Consider the following 14,588-nt stretch of genomic DNA (forward strand, 5'->3'; position numbering starts at 1 on the left):
ATGGAAATACCAATCCTTTTAGTCTTCAGGGTGGCCAAACAGGACCTGGGGTGGCTGAATCCCCAGACCTGTCACCTCCAGCCACCTCACAGAGGCCCAGTGTGCCATATAAATACTATTTGTTTCCTCCGTGTGCCATGATCTGAACAGTGTTGGGAAGCACTGTTTCGTGATTTCTAATTGGTCTCGTTCTCCGTAGATATGTACGACCAGGTGCTGAAGTTCGGTGCTTACATTGTGGATGGCCTACGGGAATGCTCTCAGCCTGTGATGGTTTACATTCCTCCCCAGGCCGAGCTGCGGGGTGGCTCATGGGTTGTGATCGATCCCACCATCAACCCCCGGCACATGGAGATGTATGCTGACCGAGAAAGCAGGTAGTACTCCTTCCTTATTTCCATTCACTACCTCTAGGGAGCCTCTAGCTCTCGGTTTCCTCCTGGAGAACATTATAACCAAGAGAACTTTATTTGAATCTGGTCATTCCCAGAGGACTCCAAGGTCAGAAAAAAATAGACTTTCGAAATAGTGTCCGTTGGCATAAGAAGGAAGCTGCGCTGGAGTCAGGCTCTCTCAGTGTGATTCCCACCCCAGGTTCTTTACCACAAAATCCTCTCTTCCCGGCACCCCCAAACTCAGAGAGATTCTCTCTTCCTATCTGTTCTTCAGATGTCTGTTCACTCTCTCTCTCAGGTCTGTGGCAGAGGTTGCTTCAAGCGAGTTGGAGTGGAAGGACTGAATTGTTAGTCTGAAGTTCCAGAGTCTTAACCCAACTCTGCCACTGAGTAGTGAGTGCTGGGAGCAGTCCTTACTCTCCCCAGGCTGCTGCTCCTTGTGCACAGAACAATCTGGGTGGTCTTTGCGGTGCGCCCCAGCACCCACATTCTGTGATTCCAAACCAAGGCTTCTCCCTCAGAGTCCAGGGTCTCACTCTGGCATTCTCGGAGGCTTGGAGAACACCCAAAGAACTGCAAGGGGAAAATCCCAGGCTTTGTTTGTTGGGAGGGTCACCCGAAAATTCTTAAGTAAAAAAGATCAAATCTAGCTTCCTTTCAGAATCTGTTTTCAACCCTTTCCAAAGTAGGTAAGTTTTACGCTGTATTTCCTTGACATTTTCCATGCCAATTCCTACATCCAATCGTTTTATGAGCATGCCTGTGTTTCTCTTTTCCCCCAAATTTCAGAGCCCTACTTCAAAAGCTGCTTGTCAAATCACTAAGCTTATGTTCCGCACTAAAGAACTTATTGTTTTTAAGTTCTAACCTAGGTATCAAAGGTATCAAATTTGATAACCGATTTGATACCAGATCAGAGGCAATTCCTCTGGAAAAAATTGTCCTCTGGACAATTCCTCCTTTGGAACAACACTGGTTACAAATCCCCCTCTGTCGCTTGTTAGACATGAACAAAAGTCTCTTAACTTCCTAGCTTATCTGTACAATGGGAATATTAGTACCTTAGCTCATCGTGGATATGGGCTGGGCATAGGGTTGTTGTGAAGATTTCTGCGTAAATACTTAGAACAGTGCCATGCATATAGCATTAGCTGTAACTTTTTTTAAAAATGTAAACGTTTATGGAGAAGAAAGGTGTTTAGGGTAAGTTCCTGGTAGTAGAACATCATTCGTATGCACCAGAAGTAACCTGAGACCCCTCGCTCGGTCGTTTCTGAAGCAGTAGGCAGAACATTACTGCTTGGCCCGGCCTCGCGTGTCTGTGTCCTACCAGCAGGCCGACAGCCGTGGGTGGTACTGATGAGCATCAGCCCCTCATTGTATAGCCCAGGAGCTGGAGGGGGTTCCCCCACCACTGCACCTGCATCATATTTTTTTTTTCCTGGAAAATAATGTGACTCCTGTTACCTTTATCAGCTGTAGGTGGTGGAATCTGTATTCCTCTCCCTTTGAGATCGAAGTAGACTGGTGTGGTAATGAGAATGCTTTTAATTGCTTTTTGCCAGGCCCTTCTCATACCTCACTTAGACACTTCTCTAGTGCCTGCTCCTCCCCCTGGGGTTACTTCTGTGAGCCATGGGTGGGCAAAACCATAATGAAGCTATTTCCTGGTCCACAAATTGTAACTGGCCTCATTCCGTTGTCACCTGCCTTTAAAGTGCCTCTGTGTCTGTTTTGTTATGTTTTCTTTCCTTTCTCTCTTTGATCCAGGGGATCAATTCTGGAGCCCGAAGGGACAGTAGAAATCAAATTCCGCAAAAAGGATCTGGTGAAAACCATGCGTCGGGTGGACCCCGTGTACATCTACTTGGCTGAGCGATTGGGTATGTCTGCTTGTCCTCCTGGCAAATCAATGAGCCATTCAGCTGATTTGTAATGAGTGCATTCTAGGCCAGGGGTGGAGGCACTGAAGCATTTGATCAAATTCATGATAATCTTTATTTACTGTCCTCTGTATGGTAAGAACCCTGGTAGAATGAAACAGTGTGTGTAATAGGAGGGTAAGTGGGCCCTAAAAAAGCTCAAGTCACCCGATTTTTCTCCTATCTCCCTATAGTTCAAATAGCCCATCTTTCTAGGCTTGTGGATGACCTTGTATGGAATAATTAGCCAGAAGTTGCTTTTGGGGGCAGGCTAATCAGGCAGAGAATATGCTAGACTTAAATGTCCTCTTTGGAAAAACCTGCCTCGTTTCTGAGGGATGGGACATTCGGTGTCATGAGATACGGAAGCTGGAGACCTTCCCAGGCGATTTTCTGGGGCCATCCTGAGCTAGAGAAATGGAAGCAAAGATTGTGCACTGTGTGCTTCTGAACAGGCTGTGGCAGCAAGAGTGCCGGGAGCCTTTGCGCTTGATGCTTCCAGCCATGGCTCTGTTGCTCAATTTGTTTCTGGAGCTTTTGGAAGGCGCTTGCAATCGGAACATAGGACAAAACCGTGGGAGTCCTATGTTGAGTCCAGAGTCTGAATGAGTTTCAGATTCTTTCAAAACACTGATTTTCTGCCCAGGTCTCCCATTGAGCCTCTTGCTGTATTGGTAAAGATAATTGCTTGAGGTTCTTTTGTTTGTTGGTTTTAGTTTTTTTCCAGCAAAGCAGAGATTCTCGTGAAAAGGTGGTGAAACTCAGTGGACAGAAGGCATAAAAAAGAGAGATGCTAGCTCATTTATGTTCCAAATGGTAATTTAACTAATAGACTACCCTTTGTGGACTCTTGATGTCTTCGCCACCTAGAGACACAGAAACTTCTGAGAGTATACATCCTGGCCTTTGGAGTCCTGAGCCAGGTTGCTTGCCATGCACAGTGACTTGGGTTACAATAAGCCCTGTTTGTGTCCCGTGGTTCGCCATTAGGCAACAACCCCCAATAACTCTAACCCACTGCAGCCTGATCCCTTTATGGGAAATGCACACATACAACAAGAAATTGGCAAAGTTGTTTCTAAAATCTATTGCCACCCAGAGTTATCGAGGTGGTTTTTTTTCTTTCTTCTCCAAACAGGATAATTACTTCTGACCAACCCCATACACTTTAATTAAAGTAACTGCAGTTCAAGAGCAAGTTACTCACAACTGTACACCGAGAAAGCTCTAAAACCTTCAGCCACTGATAAGCATCTCACTTAGATGGCTCATAATTGCTCCCAGCATCCGGCCGATCGTTGCTGCTGTTTTTACCACTAATTCTGTATAAAGGCAACAGTACCACAATTGCAGGACACAGCAAATTGCATAATTTTCTTCTTTTTTTTTTTCTTTTTTTCTTTTCTTTTCTTTTCTTTCTTTTTTTTTTTTTTTTTTTTTTTTTTTTGTTTCCCTTCTCTTTTGCTGGTTTTCTTTCTGGCCAATTTAAAATTTGTCAAAGTCGGTCTTCTTCTGGATCACTGCCCTTTGATATTTCGCGCACTCCATTTGCCACAAACAAGCCGCAGGGCCGCAGTTCATGCTGACTCTAGCAGAAGCAGAGAGAGCTCCATTTATCTTACACTGCCTGCTGAATTCCTACTCATTAACTGGGGGTTCACTGCCTCTTTTTAACCCCCCAATGGCTGTTACATCCCTTCAGAGTAACTGGGTGGTAGGAAGAGGGACCCTCTCTGACTTCTGTTTGCAAAACAACTGGATGGTGAGGGTTGTGGGCCTGAAGCTTCTTTCTCTTGAAAGAAAGTGAGAACGCTTCCACCTTCACCCAGCACCTTTTAACTTTTGAAACGTAGGACGGGGAGAGGGAGGAGATTCGCAAGTGATGGCCGTTTAATCATTTGTTACAAATCATCTCATTATCAATTTCCTATCCACGTTGAAGAAAACCATATTTATTTAACCTTGACCATAATGGCACTGGAGAAAGACTCCTTAGCCTGCTGAATGTGAAGCAGGCTCTGGCCCAAGGCAGCGTAGGAGCTCGAGAAGGGGATCTGGACTACAAGTAACTATATACAAGGCTTGGTTATGTTGCTTGCAGGTGAATTGTTTAACACCTCTGAACATCAATGTCTTCATCTAGAAAGTGGGGATAATAAACACCCCTACTTGGCTGATGTAAGGATCAGATGAGAGTACATTGGCTTTCAACCTGCAAAGCATTTTTCACACATAGCGATGGCCATTGTTTCCTTTCCATCTTAATCACCAGAAGAAGCATATGGCCCTGTTTGGTATCAGGTGTGCTCTGTGGCTTAGATCCACTTTTGGAGCAAGTGGTACAAGAACAGAAAGAAGAAACAGAAGTGGTCTTGTCTCACAGGCATTTGCAGTCTTTCAGGGAGACCATGCGCACCCAGGAGTATTTATGACACAACAGATAACAGGGATGTAACAGAACATGCTGTGAACCCACCTGTTTGGGGATTCACATTAACTTTTGGCTCGTTTCTCAATGCTTAGAACCCAAGGTTGCCCAAAGGCTTTTTTACAAAGTGGGCGAAAATGACCTCACTTTCTAGAGTGGGAGATTGAGACAAATAGAAGAATTAAATACATCATCTAAGATACAAAATAAATACACGTTGGAGTCCACAGTGACATTCTGGTTCCCTGTGTTCTGCTTTTCTGCAGATTTCCTCAGATTTTACATCAACTGAATACTGAGCCTGATCAAAATTAAACAAGAATTCTTTCCCTTTGTGATCTAAAGCCAATTCCACTGAGAAAAAACAGATTTAGGAGAAAGCCTGTAGGAGTGGATGTCATCTGTGTTCCCAGTGTCTCCCCAGTTGGCCTCTGCACTGGGGAACATGCTGTCAGGTCACTTAGACAAACCAATGCACAACTGATTGACTGTGTTCAAAAACATAATTACTATTTCATTCTCTAAGGACAATGAGTAGTATTTCATTTCTGAAGAGCTGACTTCATCTTTTTCAGAATTTTTATTTTTAAAAAGTGACCTTTTGTCATGTTCTGTACTTCAATTTGGGTAGGAAGGTAGTCACATTAGTTTACAGTTCTGTGAGTATGGAAATAGTACAGACACTGATTCCTGATAAAGGTAAAGGGGAGAATTCCCCCAGAAAGAAATGGGGTGTAAACAAAGATCCCAGAGTCTGGCATTGCGGAGCCAGTTCTGACCTGGACTCTCAGAACTGGGGCTTGGGACAGTCAGCGTGGGGAGGCTTAGCATCTGACCACTCCAGTTGCCTTAAGGAAATTAAATTCCTCCTCTGGCAATAGAGCCCCAGCCCTTTGAGGCCTCTCTGAGTCTCCCTGAGGTCCTCTCCTGGATCCTGGCCCTCTTGTGTTCGGAGGGAAATGACAAATCAATTTAGATAGAGAAAGAACTGTCCAGCTCAAGTGTGAAACGACGGTAAGTGCTCCGCTGTCCCGCTCCCTCCCTACAAAGAGCACCTGGGCAGAGGAGCCGCTTAGTGGGCCTTGATTCTGCTCCAGACACACAGCTCAGCCGTGGCCCCATTCCCAGGCAGCCGGGCAGCCTGCCATGCAGCACCTTGGCTGTGGCCGCACGACACGTGCCCTGGGAGTGATGGTCTGACAGGCAGAGGCAGCCCTCCGCCAGCACCCAACACACCTTCTGGCCCAAGGCACCTTGGTGCAGACAGAGTATGGTGGCTACGGGTGAAGATCAATGTGTCTGTAAGACCTCAAGAAGGCCTTCCTCCCAGGCCTTCTCTCTAGCAGCCAGGATACAGGAAAAGGAACTTCCTTGGGTTCAGGGGGTACACGTAGGGACTAAGGTGCTTTTCTGACAGAGGTGATCAAAGTATCTGAGCTGTGTGTTTTTCCATCTCTTGTGTCCATCTTCAAGATGTCATTAGCTGAAAAGAGCCAGAGTTGCTGGTTTGAGGCAGAAAGCAGCATCATTACTAGAAAGCTGGGACGAGGAAAGAACAACGTTCCAGTACCCGTGCCAGGGAAGTGGTCTCTGGCCCTCTCACCTCTTGCACATGGCGCGTCCTCTTTAGGAGCGTTGCCACCCAACCACTGGGCTCTGTGGTAGGGAGGCAGAAGAGAAACAATGTAAGGTTTTCTATGGTGAAGGTAAAAATTATGGGATCGTGGCTCCTCCCTTCAATTAACAGCAGCTGAAATCCCCACCTTACCACACTGATTCAGAAGCCGTTTGGCTTGATACAGTTTAGTGCAATAGTGACAACATTTTCTGAAAAGAAAGAGTCTTTTGGGTCTGATCCGTTAATCTGATTATATTTCTAAAAGCACCCAGGCTTACGTCTTCCGCAGGAAGCAGTGATCCACAATTCTTTCAGGCCGGTGGGACCTGGCATTTTGTTAGGCTGAACCTAAGCTTCTGTCTTCCTGGAGGGTGTCACCAGGATGTGTCTGTGACACCCCGTTCCCCACTGTTCCCAGCTGACCCAGAGCCCTGTTCCTGCACCAGCCAAACTCGGGAGAGCAACTTCGGGAAAGAAAAGAGGAAAAACTTCAACGTGTATTGCCACTAGAATTCAGAGAATTCTGTGCTGTTTCCTGAATCTTTTGTGGGTGATGTTTGCTTGGGAATATAGGAGACAGGGCTGCAGGGGGAATAGTACAGTTTTTTATTCTTATTTGGAAGTCTGGGTTTACTGTAATGATTTTTTAAAATATGAACAGCGAGCACTAACACCAGTGCAAGGAACCTTAGGGTTAAACATCCCTTGAGAGGATTGCTGTTAAAATCAATATGCAAATGAGTAGTATTTAGATAGGTATAGCCCCCTTTGAAGAAAAAGCAGATATATGAAAATGGGATTTAGAAAAAAAAGCTAGATACATTGGGAGAAATTATTCCCATTACAAAAGGATTATTTGCTTTACCAAAGGATTCACTGCAGGGTTCCTTCTAAATAGCTCCCTGAAGGCATTTAAAACAGGATCTGATTTACACAGTTTTTCAAGAATGCTTTTGTGTAAGGAAAGGCACACCTGTTATGGAAAGGGAAATAGTTTTGCAAGGGTTTTTTTTTCCACTCCACCTTACTATCTTTATACAGAAAATTTTCTCAACATAGAAAATATGATTACATAGATCTTTTAAACAGCTACTTCCATTTGTACTTCTGAATCTTAATAAGACTCTAGCCTTTTTTATGCTGATTTTTCAGTCTCAAGGTTGAGGTGTATGTTCCTATACCTAAGATATTCTAGAGCTTAGTAGGGAGCGTGGTCTGGTTCTATTCTTTAGCTTCATGAGTATTTAACCAATCAAAGCAAATTGCTTTCTTAAAGAAGGAAGAAGGGCCCATAAAAGTTGAAATTGGGTTTTAATTTACAGAGGCTTCTTAGCATAACTTTTAAAAAAAAGTGAAGAATTAAAAAAAAAAACCCACCTTTAATTTCACATTCTTTTATAAAACATTTTTCCTGTTTGCTACATTGGGGTTGTTATTACATTAATGAGAAACCGAGCTCAGAAAAGGAAAGCGATTTCCACAAGGTCACCTAGTGCCTTTGGCTGAACAGAGAATTTTTTTAGCCTACGCCTAATTTTTATTCTAAGCCTTGAAGGTATCACCCCTCCTCCTACTTCTTCCTCCACGGGATGTGGCCTGCCCATCCACAGGGTAGGGCTGGCCTCCTCCTTCCCTCCCTTGGTGTCCTGGAGGGTAAGAAACACATCCTGCTGCTGAAATCAGCTGTCTCCTCGGAAGCTTTTCTTCAGCTTTGAACCCGAGGAGAAATGTGGCTTCTCATTTCGTTGTGGCCCCGGGAACACCTGACAGGCTGCTGCCCTGTGGGCATTTGTGGGTCAGTTTAACTTGCTTCATTTAAAGAGCGTGGGTTCTGAAGCCAAACTACCTAAGCTCAGATCCCAGCCCCACTATTCCCTAGCTTTGTAGTCTTAGGCAAGTTCTGTTACTTTTTTGTGCCTCAGTTTCCTCAATTGTAAGGTATATCTTTTAGGGTTGTTATCAGGATTAAATGAGATGACAAGTATATAAACAGTACTAGCACATAGTAACAACTCAATAATGTTAGTTCTTCTCATTTGATCAGACTAGTACCCTGTTTCCCCAAAAATAAGACCTAGCCAGACAATCAGCTCTAATGCATCTTTTGGAGCAAAAATTAATATAAAACCCGGTATTATATTATATTATGTTATATTATATTATTATAAGATTGCATCTTATAGTAAAATAAGGCCGGGTCTTATATTAATTTTTGCTCCAAAAGACGCATTAGAGCTGATTGTCCGGCTAGGTCTTATATTCGGGGAAACACAGTAATGCCTCTTCTATATGTAACTCTTCACACTTAAATTTTTTAAATTATAAAGTTGGATTTTCAGGGTTTCGTGGGGATTTTTTATTTTGGGAAGGAAGTTTGATGGGACTAACCTACGTCTCTCTCATTTCAGTCTTTCCTTAAAGTAGGATTTTAGAAAAGAATGACTTTCTTCTCTGTAGCGTATTTCTTATACACACACACACACACACACACACACACACACACACACGACTTGCTTTCCTAAAAACCCTGAGGCCCTGCAATCTGGCTAGAAAAGAAAGAAAACCATTCCAAGATATTTAATTGTACAGGGAGCTTACAGGATTGATCGAGAGCTTAGCTTTTTACAATAGTCCAGTGAATAAGAAATGCTCCTGACAAACAATCAATGATAGGATAATCACTCTTTATCCCCCTCCTCATTCTTACCTTCTTTCTTTTAGGAGAACAGGGTTCAGAAGTCAAAAATCTTTATAGACGCCGCTTTTAAATTAAGCAGAAAATAGACATTGACATATTTGTTAATCTCCCCTAAATCATTACCGGGGCTGGCTGCTTTGCTGTACAAGGAGAGAGAGGCCCTCAGTGTGCTACACGATGGTCTAGCTAGCGTAAGAGCAGCATTTTATTTTTAGAAAATAAAATTTAGAAAACCTTTTCTTCTCCACTTAAAACAAAGCACACGGATCCTTGGCTTTCTCATGTACATTTTAAAATACATACATTCTCTACTTCTGTCTTTTCCTTGCTTTGATGCTTTTTTGAGGGAGGTCTTGAACTGTGGTCAGGCGCATTACTGAAGGAATCAAACAAGGCGGCCTTTGGAGGGATGCTCTGTGATCTTCCTGGTCTCAGGAAGCCAGAACATTACAGGTGTTTATTTCGTTAGTCTTTTAAAGCTCTTAAGCAGCTCGATTGGGTGGACAAGACCTTTGGCAGTCCAGGAGCCAGACTTCTCGGTCCCTCCACCTTGGGAAAGCCAAGGCCTTGTTCCCAGAATGCTCTGCTCCTAAGCCCGTAAGCCCTCCCCCTCTGCACCCAATGCTGAGCTGGGCCCTTAACTCCTTTCTAACACAGTGCCCCCAACTCTCTAGCTGACTGCCCTTCTGTGGCCACTGCCAGGATACCTCCTTGGCCGCCTTCAGTACCATTTAATGTGGCGGGACACAGGCTTCAGAGACAGCCAGACCCAAGTGTAAATCCTGACTTGCCACTAACGAGCTGGATGCCACTAGGCAAGTCACTTTACATTTCAGAGCCTTGGTTGGGTTGGTATAAGGATTAGAGATGAGGCGAATGAAGCAACTTGGAAAGGACTCCGTAATATTTAGGTCTTCAGCTTGGCAGCTGTGGTAACAGCTGATCTGACCTAAGTCTGAATTGTGCTTGGTGACTTCTGTGATCCAGAAAGCACCGAGCACAGTGCCTGGCACATAGTAAATGCTCAATAAGTGGCATGTGTTACGTGTGGTGCACATGTGTGTACATGCTTGCTGTTGGTTGTTTACCCAGAGGGAAGATGTTGTAAGAGTCTGGAACTCCCCGTTCAGCCACATCCACAGTGCTGCCACCCCTTGCCTCCCCCGCAGGGCTGCTGTGTTAGTTTTTCATCTCACAATACCAGGAGGAGCTACCCTTAAACCTTAAGTCTGACCTACAGAGTGGGAATTACTAGAGACATCGTCTCACTCTCAGTTGTAGAATGAGACTAAGAGGAAACGTCAGCTTTATCAGCCAGGAGTCCATCGTCATCATTTAGCCTTTTCTGAAATTAAAAAGGACACTTTTCCTCTGCCCAAGTAAGCAAGGAGGCACCACACAATAGAGTGTTCAAAAGCCTTGGGAGCCACACTGCTGCACGTGAGTCCTGGCTCTGCCCCTTTCTGTCTCCGTGACCTTGGTCAGTTCCAGAGATTCTCAGTACCTCAGTTTCCTCACCTGTACAATGAGGATAATATGAATACCAATCTCATAAGGTTGTTGTAAGGATTAAATGAGCTAATAGATATAAACTCACTTAGAATAGTGCCCAGTACCCTGTAAATACTATTAGTTTTGATTATTGATTGTATGTATTGGGGAGAGAGCCAGGAAACACAATTCTTTGGTTGTGCTTATTCTTTTTAACTTTCCATTTGATGTAATTTTACAGAAAAGTTATACTAGTACAATGAACGGATGCCTTTTTCTCAGATTCACCTATTAGCATCTTGTCTCACTCGCCTGATCATTTCTGCGCGCTCATACCCATGTGCTCGCTCGCTCTGTACACACACACACACACACACACACACACACTGGAGCCATTTGGGAGTAAGCTGTAGATATCATACTCCTTTATCCACAAGTATTTAGTGTGTGTTTCTAAGAACACAGACTTTCCCTCACATAAACACAATGCATTTATGAAAATCAGAAACTACAACATTGATACAATGCTACTGTCTAACCCATGATTCATATTAAAATTTTACCAGTTGTCCCAATAATGTCCTTTATAGCTTTTTTTTTTTTTTTTGTCTGAGATCTAATCTCAAACCACACATTACAACTTATTGTCAAGTCTTTTTGATCTGGAATAATTCTTTGGCCTTTCCTTTTCGTGATCTTCACTTTTTTTTAAAGAGCACAGGCCACTTTTTTTGTAGCATGCTCCTCAATTTAGTCTTGTCTTATGTTTCCCCATAGTTAGATTCAAATTGTGCATTTGGGGCAAGAATATTGCAAAAATGGTATTATGTCCTTGTCAAGACATTATATCAGGAGGAACATGGTATCAGTTTGTCCTATTGTTGGTAATAGTATTATAACTTTGATTACTTGTTTAAGGTTTGTTCCCTAGATTAATCCACTGTAAAATTACCATTTTCCCCTTTGTAATTAATGAGTAATTTCTAAGGAGATACTTTGAGACTATGTAAATATCCTGTTCCTTATCAAACTTTCACTTGCTAGTTTTTAGCGTCCGTTGGTAATTCCTGGCAGAATCAATTACTGTGGTGGTTGTAAAATGGTGATTTTCTAATCCCATCATTCCTTCTATGTCTATTAATTGTTCTGCTAGAAGGGAAAGCTTTCCCTTCCCTTCTCCCCCATTTAATTATTTTTATCAGGATAGACTTATAGGTTCTTATTTTATTCCATAAATAATCTGTTTGATAATAACACCATGATCTTTTTTGATAAATTGACTGCTCAGCTTGTCCCAGACTTGACCAATGGGGACAGCTCCAGACTGACTCCTGCGTCCTTTTAACATGTCCCGATCATTTTTTGAATGCTTCCTTGCTGTTTGTGACAATTACGTTCCAGGCTCATTTGATATTTTCCCTGCCCCAGCCCTGGAGTCAACCATTTCTCCAAGGAGTCTTGGTTCCTTTTACTCGAGAAGGGAAAACGTTTGCTTCCCTGTCAAGGATTTTATAACCGAGACAATCTCCTCTCAGCACGGCCCTCCCCCCATCAGTTCTCCAGGCAGATCCACATTAGAATGAATGGGCCTTCGTCTCATCCCACAGCGGGGAGCCCAGCGCCCTCATGCTATCTTCCTGGTTTGGAAAGAAAGCTGCTGAGGTGTCAGGGCCCCAAAGTGGTAAGTCAGAGACTGCCCTCTATGTGAGAGTCCAAGAAACATGGCCATCAGCACTCTTCATCACAGTTCTCAAGTAGTGATGGGTTTAAAAAAAAAATTAAAAAAGGTGGTAGCGTTGGGCATCCAAAATCCCCACAAAAATGAAGCTATGTACTGTAGTTACATCCCTGTTCTATTAACATGTGTTTGTATATAATACTTACGGCTCACTCGGCAGCCCAAGGCTGTTTATTGCATATGATTCATAGTGGCATAAAAAGCAAAGCCTGTTCCCAGACAGACATGCTTGAAAAAGACCTTTTCTGCATCCCGTCACCTGTGGTCATGTGTTTATTTGTCAGCTTTGGTGACAAAGCACTTCAGGTTGTCCTCAACACCAAGGGCTGTCACCTATTGCTCCTTCCGCTGGACTTACTCCTCCTTACTAGGCAGGCAACTAAATTTTCAGTATTGATCTTAAGTCCCATTCTGAGAGTAATTAGGAATAAAAGCACAACACAGCAGTACCTCTACTGGGACACTGTTGGGGCGGGGGGTGGAGGGGCGGTCCTTGTTATAAAGAATTCCTGTCTCCTGTCTCTTAAGTGAAGGTACTGTGTGCTTTTTAAGCTCAGTGATCCAAATGGGGTTTGCAGACTGCCTCTCCCTTTTTATTCTTCCTTTTAGCCCAAGAACTAGAGTGTCTTTGTCACTGTGGTCAGGGGTTGGCTCTGTCAGTAACAGCCCAGGCAGGAAACTAGGGGCCTGGTTAATTCGCTGAGCTGGCATGAGACTGTCCCATGCCACTTAGAGACTCTGGCTCTAACCAGCTTGGATTCCACACATTTCAGGTTGAGTATCCAAAGCTGAGATGAAAAGCTGTGGGGTAAAGCAGCTTGCAACTTCAGGGTCATTCAGATCCTTATCAAGTTGGGCAGGTGACTGGTGTGGGTGCAAGGACAGAAGAGCTACTGGTCTCTGCTCAGAAGCACAGGGATGCTCTCCCCCCATGTTCCACGTCCCACGCTCTAATGCTGGTCAGGGCGTGGGTCTGGTATCCTTCACGGGAAAGGAGGGGTCCAGCCCTCAGTGGGTGAGCTGATGGGACACACAGGCCTCCAGGAGGCTGTCTGCACCTGCTCAGGCAGAGGCCTGGAGGGAGGGACTCCCGTGGCTGCTTTCCTACTTGTGACCTCCACTGGGAAAGGAGGACATGGGAATCACCCGGGCAAGGTGAGTTCAGGTCGGGCATCAGATCCCTGCTCCTCAGCAAAGAGATGGTGAAGACGATGGAGCAGGTCACAGAGGGAGGGAGCGATTTTGTGCTCCCCATGACCGTGGCTTCTTCTTAGCAGAGAGATTCCTGGTCACCACACAGTGTGACGGGCAGGTATATTTAATTGCAGGCACCCCAGAGCTAAGTGCCGCTGAGCGGAAGGAGCTGGAGAACAAGTTGAAGGAGCGGGAGGAATTCCTAATTCCCATTTACCATCAGGTAGCCGTGCAGTTTGCTGACTTGCACGACACACCAGGCCGGATGCAGGAGAAGGGTGTTATTAACGTAAGTACGGTGGTTGCCACTTCTCCTGACTTGTCAGAGACCCGCAGGCAAGTGTGTGTCTCCTGCACACCGGCTCACGAGCAGGGAGCCGTTGGGGGTGGGTAAAAACAGCTTGTGCAGATCAAACCATTTTCAGTTGGTTTAGAGCGACCTTTCCCTTTTTCTATATCCACCATCATCCTATAACAATTTATGATATAGGTTACCTCCTGGACTCCGGAGGCAAGCCTCATTTTATTGGTGGGAAACTGAGTCACTTGAGGCTCCACTGGGGAGAGCTGCCCAGGTGGTCCTCAGGCTGTAATTACTACAGTGTCGGGGTTCCAGCAGCCGCTCACGCACATTGGAGTTGAGCCAAGTCGTTTGAGCCATCTGCTCAAACCCAGTTCCTCGCTCTGGTTACCTGGGGTTCACAGCCCCTTCCCCATCTCAGCCATGGGTGGGGTTAGCATTAGCCAGGCCCGTCCCTGGGCACCGAGGGGTAGAGGGGAGACACCTGCCGGTGCTGGAGGCTTGTGGCCGGCTCTGGAGTCTCTGCAGGCTTGCTGGAGAGCGGAGTTTTGTGCCTAGACTGGGCACTGAGCAGGGATTGGGGCTGGGGTGACTAAGCTTGTTCTTGTCTGTGAATAGGACATCCTGGACTGGAAAACGTCCCGTACCTTCTTCTACTGGCGACTGAGGCGTCTCCTGCTAGAGGACCTGGTCAAGAAGAAAATCCACAATGCCAACCCCGAGCTGACCGATGGCCAGATCCAGGCCATGTTAAGACGCTGGTTTGTGGAAGTGGAAGGAACAGTGAAGGTAGGTGGGTGCCC

The 14,588-nt window shown here is 44.9% G+C and overlaps 1 protein-coding gene across 10 annotated transcripts in view; it reads left to right on the forward strand.

Moving 5' to 3' along the window:
• ACACA (acetyl-CoA carboxylase alpha) overlaps positions 1–14,588 on the forward strand; it is a 255,219-nt gene that overhangs the window by 229,513 nt on the left and 11,118 nt on the right. For all 10 annotated transcript variants that reach the window (XM_081029227.1, XM_081029226.1, XM_081029223.1 and 7 more), the window contains 4 exons: positions 200–377; positions 2,166–2,278; positions 13,619–13,773; positions 14,404–14,574. In XM_081029227.1, the coding sequence (XP_080885353.1) occupies positions 200–377; positions 2,166–2,278; positions 13,619–13,773; positions 14,404–14,574 (617 nt within the window). The remainder of the gene's footprint in view (positions 1–199; positions 378–2,165; positions 2,279–13,618; positions 13,774–14,403; positions 14,575–14,588) is intronic.

The sequence above is a fragment of the Rhinolophus hipposideros genome, assembly GCF_964194185.1.
Source record: "Rhinolophus hipposideros genome assembly, chromosome: 20".
Lineage (NCBI taxonomy): Eukaryota > Metazoa > Chordata > Mammalia > Chiroptera > Rhinolophidae > Rhinolophus > Rhinolophus hipposideros.